Source organism: Drosophila gunungcola, unplaced genomic scaffold (genome assembly GCF_025200985.1).
Source record: "Drosophila gunungcola strain Sukarami unplaced genomic scaffold, Dgunungcola_SK_2 000331F, whole genome shotgun sequence".
Taxonomy (NCBI): Eukaryota; Metazoa; Arthropoda; class Insecta; order Diptera; family Drosophilidae; genus Drosophila; species Drosophila gunungcola.
The window spans coordinates 1-7179 of NW_026453491.1; the positions used below are offsets into that span (position 1 = coordinate 1).

Below are 7179 nucleotides of genomic sequence, written 5' to 3' on the forward strand. Positions count from 1 at the left end.
AACTGCGCGAAATGTGCTGAAAAAATCAAATTTTAAGCGATGTTACCCTATTGTTCCAATGGGATCTATAAGATTATAAGATTGTAAGATTGTCAGATTGTCAGGCTCTGTCACCCGGATCATGGTATGCATTAAAAAAAAAACATTTGGAAAGATTCAGGTCAACAGCTTAAAACTGCGCGAAATGTGCTGTAAAAATAAAATTTAAAGCGATTTTACCCTTTTGTTCATATGGGAGCTATAAGATATAGACGTAAGATTGGCACGCTCAGTCATTCCGATCATGGTATGCATTACAAAAAAACGATTTGGAAAGATTCAGGTCAACAGCTTATAAACTGCGCGAAATGTGCTGAAAAAAACAAGTTTTAAGCGATTTTACCCTATTGTTCTTATGGGAGCTATAAGATATAGACGTCCGCTTGGCACGCTCTGTCACCCAGATCATAAAAAAAAAGATTCGGAATGATTCAGGTTAACAGCTAATAAACTGCGCGAAATGTGCTGAAAAAAACAAATTATATGCGATTTTACCCTATTGTTTCTATGGGAGCTATAAGATATAGACGTCCGATTGGCACGCTCTGTCATTCTGATCATGGTATGCATAAAAAAAAAACGATTTGGAAAGATTCAGGTCAACAGCTTATAAACTGCGCGAAATTTGCTGAAAAAAATAAATTTTAAGCGATTTTATCTTATTGTTCCTATGGGAGCTATAAGATATAGACGTCCGATTGGCACGCTCTTTTACCCTGAACATATGCATCAAGAAATACGATTTTGACCTTTTTATCCTATGGTAGCTATTAAAAAATACGATTTGGAAAGATTCAGGTCAACAGCTTAAAACTGCGCGAAATGTGCTGAAAAAGTCAAATTTTAAGCGATTTTATACTATTGTTCCAATGGTATCTATAAGATATAGACGTCCGATTGGCACGCTCTGTCACCCTGATCATAAAAAAAAAGATTTGGAAAGATTCAGGTCAACAGCTTAAAAACTGCGCGAAATGTGCTGAAAAAATCAAATTTTAAGCGATTTTACCCTATTGTTCCTATGGGATCTATAAGATATAGACGTCCGCTTGGCACGCTCTTTCACCCTGATCATATGCATTAAGAAATACGATTTTTCCCTATTGTTACTATGGTAGCTATTTAAAAATACGATTTGGAAAGATTCAAATTATCCTATTGTTCCTGTGGGATCTATAAGATATAGACGTCCGCTTGGCACGCTCTGTCACCCAGATCATAAAAAAAAGATTTGGAAAGATTTTGGTCAACTTAAAAACTGCGCGAAATGTGCTGAAAAAATCAAATTTTAAGCGATTTTACCCTATTGTTCCTATGGGAGTTATAAGATATAGACGTCCGATTGGTAAGCTCTGTCATTCCGATCATGGTATGCATTAAAAAAAAACGATTTGGAAAGATTCAGGTCAACAGCTTATAAACTGCGCGAAATTTGCTGAAAAAAAAAGTTTTAAGCGATTTTATCCTATTGCTCCTATGGGAGCTATAAGATATAGACGTCCGATTGGCACGCTCTTTTACCCTGAACATATGCATCAAAAAATACGATTTTGACCTATTTTTCCTATGGTAGCCATTAAAAAATACGATTTGAAAAGATTCAGGTCAACAGCTTATAAACTGCGCGAAATGTGTTGAAAAAACAAATTTTAAGCGATTTTACCATATTGTTCCCATGGGAGCTATAAGATATAGAAGTCCGATTGGCAGACTCTGTCACCCCGATCATAAAAAAATAGATTTGGAAAGATTCAGGTCAACAGCTTAAAAACTGCGCGAAATGTGCTGAAAAAATCAAATTTAAAGCGATTTTACCCTATTGTTCCAATGGGATCTATAAGATATAGACGTCCGCTTGGCAGGCTCTGTCACCCCGATCATAAAAAAAAGATTTGGAAAGATTCAGGTCAACAGCTTAAAAACTGCGCGAAATGTGCTGAAAAAATAAAATTTTAAGCGATTTTACCCTACTGTTCCAGTGGGATCTATAAGATATAGACGTCCGATGGCACGCTCTTTCACCCTGAACATATGCATCAAAAAATACGATTTTGCCCTATTGTTCCTATGGAAGCTATTAAAAAATACGATTCGGAATGATTCAGGTCAACAGCTTATAAACTGCGCGAAATGTGCTGAAAAAAATCAAATTTTAATCGATTTTACCCTGATGTTCCTATGGGAGCTATAAGATATAGACGTCCGATTGGCACGCTCTGTCACCCGGATAGTGGAATGCATTAAAAAAACTCATATGGAAAGATTCAGTTTAACAGCTTAAAAACTGCGCGAAATGTGCTGAAAAAATCAAATTTTAAGCGATTTTACCCTATTGTTCCAATGGGATCTATAAGATATAGACGTCCGATTGGCACGCTCTGTCACCCCGATCATAAAAAAAAAGATTTGGAAAGATTCAGGTTAACAGCTTATAAACTGCGCGAAATTTGCTGAAAAAAATAAATTTTAAGCGATTTTATCTTATTGTTCCTATGTGTTCAGACGAACACTGATAAATATTGTGTCAAAGATTTAATGAGCTCTGCACATGTCATGTAGAACTGTGTAATTCGATCAAGAGCCATAATTTACGATCTGGGACTCGACAAGGGTTCCGTTTTTCAAATACACTTGTAATCTGTAACAGCAGGCCACCTGAGCTATCTAATATTATCGCTCTCAGATGTGCCTTCACCGAGAGTTCTTGTGCGGGGGGCAAAATAAATAACTCCCCCGTCCAGACTAAAAAGATAAGGTCTCTGCGTAGACCATAGCTAAGATTAGAATAAGATTTTCACATAAGTTTCTTGTAAAGAAGTTTTAAATAAAATGAAACAGTTTCAACACAGAACTCAAACAAAAAGGTTGTATTTATTTACTAACCTTAACATTTTGGTCCTACGAGCAACTCTACAGTTTTCCCCCACCAGTGGTAAGAGACTTAGAGGAAAGCCAGCACCTTAATTGACTCTTGTTTTCCCCTTTATGGTAAGAAACAGAGTATAAATTTTAAAAGCAAAAGGACAAATAAGAGTCCTTATTGTTTAAAACAATTTTCAAAAATAATAAAAAAATAAAAAAAATTTTTGTGAAATTGTGGTCGAGAAATCGACAAGTTAAATTAAAAAAAAAAATATAATAAATTGTCTTCAAACAATTTTATTTTGAGGCGTTTTGGGGCCTTACAAAAAAAAAAGTGATTAATTAAAATCAGGCGTATTCGAGGCCACACATCGAAAAAGTGAAAAAAAAAGTATATATATATATATATATTTAAACTATCAGTGACAAAAAATAAATATTAAAAAAAAACCCAATCTTAACTGTTCAAAAATAAATAAATAAAAAGATTTAAAAAAAAAAAAACCTTAAATCATCTTTAAAAACAACGAAGACCCTCAAAGAGACGACAACTGAAGGAAGGCCAGCAGGATCAACAACAGGAGCGGCAACAGAAACAAGGACAACGGCAGCAGCAGCAACAACGACCATCAGCAACAACAACCGCAACAACAAGCGCATTAGCAACAACAAACAACTACAACGGCGACAACGGCAGTGACGACAACAAAGACACCAGCTAAGTTAATCTTAAAATTTATTTTTATTAGTTACGAACATTTTAATATTAAGAAAAGATAAATCCGTTTAGACGCTCTCGAGTTTTAACGAACAGCAATTTATTTTTATATATATACATATCCAAAACTAAAGTCAAAACCATGTTGTCCGCTGAAACTATTGCCTAAATAAAAAGGCAAGTAGAAATTACAAAACTAATTCATACCCTTAAAGAGCTACCTAGTCTATCATTTAAATATTTGAAACAGTATGAGGAATTAAGGTCCGAATGTGTTCAAAATCATTCGGTTTTGGTTCAAATTGGAGTAGTCGATCATGACTACTTCAAGAAGAATCATTATGAGAAAGTGATGATAGATCTCTCAAACATAAAAGATAGGAAAAATAGGGTTTTAAACAAAGCTGACGAAGTTGACTTAGAGGCCAGTAGTTCTAAAGTTGTCAATAAATTAGATAGGGCAATAGTACAGGTACGGGAATACTTAAAAGAAACTTTTGAAGATATTAAGCTAGACAATGTTTCAACTTTTGAGATTAGAGTCCAGAAATTAGAATTTTATTGGACAAAAATAGTAGGTCTTAAACAAGTCGACCAAGTAGATGTCACTGAAAGGGGTTATGACGAGGAGTTGAACGAGTTAGAGTTCGACATCTCGTCAATAACCAACACAATGAAAAAAAAAATCGAACAAATTGTGCCCGGAAAGGTTAACGTTGGAAATCATAAAATTGATGCTTTGCCAACGTTACCTAAAATTCAGGTACCCACGTTCTATGGAGATTCCAAAGACTGGGACCTGTTTTATGAGTTGTTTAATGAACTCATTCATTTAAGAGAGGATCTAAGTCCTTCTTTTAAGTTCAGTTACCTTAAGATCTCACTTAAGGGAGAAGCCAGAAATGTGGTTTCTCACTTATTGTTGGGATCTGGGGAAAATTATGAGGCCGCTTGGGAGTTATTAACCAAGCGGTACGAAAATAAAAGGAAAATTTTTTCCGATCAATTAAACCGCCTTCTGGATCTTCAAATCGTAAATGTTGATTCAGTTAGGCAACTAAAAATATTTATTGACACGATTAACGAGTCAATACATATGATAAAATTGAAGGCACAACTTTCTGATGAAGTGGATATTATGTTTGCACACATAATAATTAGGAAGTTTAACAAAGAAGCTCTTCAACTATATGAGAGCCATGTTAAAAAAACTAAAGAGATTCAAGCGTTATCGGACGTCATTGAATTTTTAGAGCAACGGCTAAGTTCGATAAGCTCAGTTCAGGATGAAAAGCCTGTAAAAAAAATATATAGTAGCAATATAAGAGAATTAGCTACTAATAATTGTCCCATATGTAAAATTTCGGGACATTTTATATTCCAGTGTCAGAAATTTAAGGTTTTAAATCCATCAGAAAGGATGGAAAAAGTAAAAAATGCTCATTTGTGTTTCAAATGTCTGAAACACTCATTTAATAAAAAATGTCAAAGCGACATTTCATGTTCTATTTGCAAGAAAAATCACCACAGCATGCTACATATAACTTATAACGTTAACCAAAAATTAGAAAAGGTTAACACTTGCAGGACATCCGAACAGGCGTTGCTTGCTACAGGACGCGTTCAAATAAAATCCTCGAATGGAGGGTTTGAAAATTTCAGAGCTTTGATTGACAGTGGTTCTCAAAGCACCATAATTTCTGAAGAATCTGTGCAGATTCTAAAATTACAAAAAATTCGATCTCAAACAGAGATCAGTGGAGTATCCTCCACAGGAAAGTGCATCTCGAAGCACAAAATTCTTTCAATTAAATGTAATGCTTCCCAAAAAATTTTAAAAGTTGAAGCATTAGTACTCCCAAAACTTATGAGGGCTCTCCCAGCCCACAAAGTTAATGTTGACAAAACAAAATGGGAAAAATATAATTTGGACGACCCCGACTTTAATAAGCCGGGGCGTGTAGATCTAATTATTGGAGCAGATCTATATACTGACATTCTACAGAGTGGAGTGGTCAAAATAAATGGCCTCCTCGGCCAAAAAACCGATTTCGGGTGGATTATCTCTGGATGTAAAAAATCAAAGGGACAGAAGACAATTGTAGCAACCACCATAGAATTAAAAGATATGGATCGGTATTGGGAAGTAGAGGATGAAGATAAAAATGATATCGAATCTGAAATATGTGAAAATAATTTCATAAAAACTACAAAGATAGATACATTGTGTCAATTCCATTTAAAGATGATGTTACCTTAGGAGATAACAAAGTGCTTGCTATTACGGAAAATGAAAGCGTTAAAACTCTTGGGCTTCAATGGGAACCCCAAAAAGATTTATTTAAATTTAAAGTAAATTGCGGGGAATCCAAAAAGACTAACAAAAGGGTAGTGTTATCGACATTATCAAAAATTTATGATCCCCTAGGATGGCTGGCTCCTGTCACTGTTTTAGGAAAGCTTTTTATTCAAAAATTATGGATTAATAAAAGTGAGTGGGATCAGGAGTTATCCAAGGAAGACAAAGATTATTGGGAAAATTATAAAGAAAGTTTGTTATCTTTAGAAAAGATTCGAATCCCAAGATGGATTAGTTCTAAGAATTGTTTGGGGATACAACTTCATGGATTTGCGGACGCTTCCGAAAAGGCATATGCAGCCGTAGTATATGCTAAGGTAGGAAATTCTGTGAATATAATAGCCAGCAAAAGTAAGGTCAATCCAATTAAAAATAGAAAAACTATTCCCAAACTAGAGTTATGTGCAGCTCATTTACTTAGTGGATTGATCAAAAGATTTAATGAATCCATTGATAATACAGTGGAAATCTACGCTTGGAGTGATTCCACTATCACTTTAGCATGGATAAACAATGGAGATAGCAAAGTCAAGTTTATTAGACGAAGAACAGATGACATTCGTAAACTAAAGAATACCAAATGGAATCATGTGAAGTCTGAAGAAAATCCTGCAGATTTAGCATCAAGGGGAATTAGTTCTAGCCAATTAGTTAACTGTGATCTTTGGTGGAAAGGTCCGAAGTGGTTATCTGAGCCACAGGAGCAATGGCCTCACCAGGAATCCACAGGAGAAATTGTCTTGATAAATTCAATTTTAAACAATAAAACCGATAATCCTATTTTAATTTACTGGAGAGGTTTTCCAGTATTGAAAAGATTATACGAGTAATAGTATACATAAATAGATTCATTCAAATCAAGATAAAAAAAAAAATCCTATCCTGCCTTCCTATCTGTAAAAGAGTTAAAACTAGCTGAAAAGATTGTTATAAGAAAGCAACAAGAATATCAATTCAGCCAAGAAATAAAGTGCTTAAAAACAAATAAGGAAATTAAGACAAATAATAGGATATTGTCGTTAAATCCGTTTTTAGATAATGATGGTATTCTGCGAGTGGGAGGAAGACTAGAAAACTCCGGTGCAGAATTTAAAGTTAAACACCCAATAATCTTGGACAAATGCCATTTAACTAACTTGTTGATAAAAAATGCTCATAATGAAACTTTGCATGGAGGAATAAACCTAATGCGAAATTATAT

The 7179-nt window shown here is 34.5% G+C and overlaps 1 protein-coding gene across 1 annotated transcript; it reads left to right on the forward strand.

Moving 5' to 3' along the window:
- The first annotated feature begins 4010 nt into the window (after positions 1 to 4010).
- LOC128266097 (uncharacterized) lies at positions 4011 to 5879 on the forward strand. Its single transcript, XM_053002362.1, has 2 exons — positions 4011 to 4217; positions 4248 to 5879. Exon 2 carries the CDS (start codon positions 4293 to 4295, stop codon positions 5877 to 5879), a length of 1587 nt encoding a protein of 528 aa, XP_052858322.1. The 5' UTR covers positions 4011 to 4217; positions 4248 to 4292.
- Positions 5880 to 7179: the final 1300 nt, after the last annotated feature.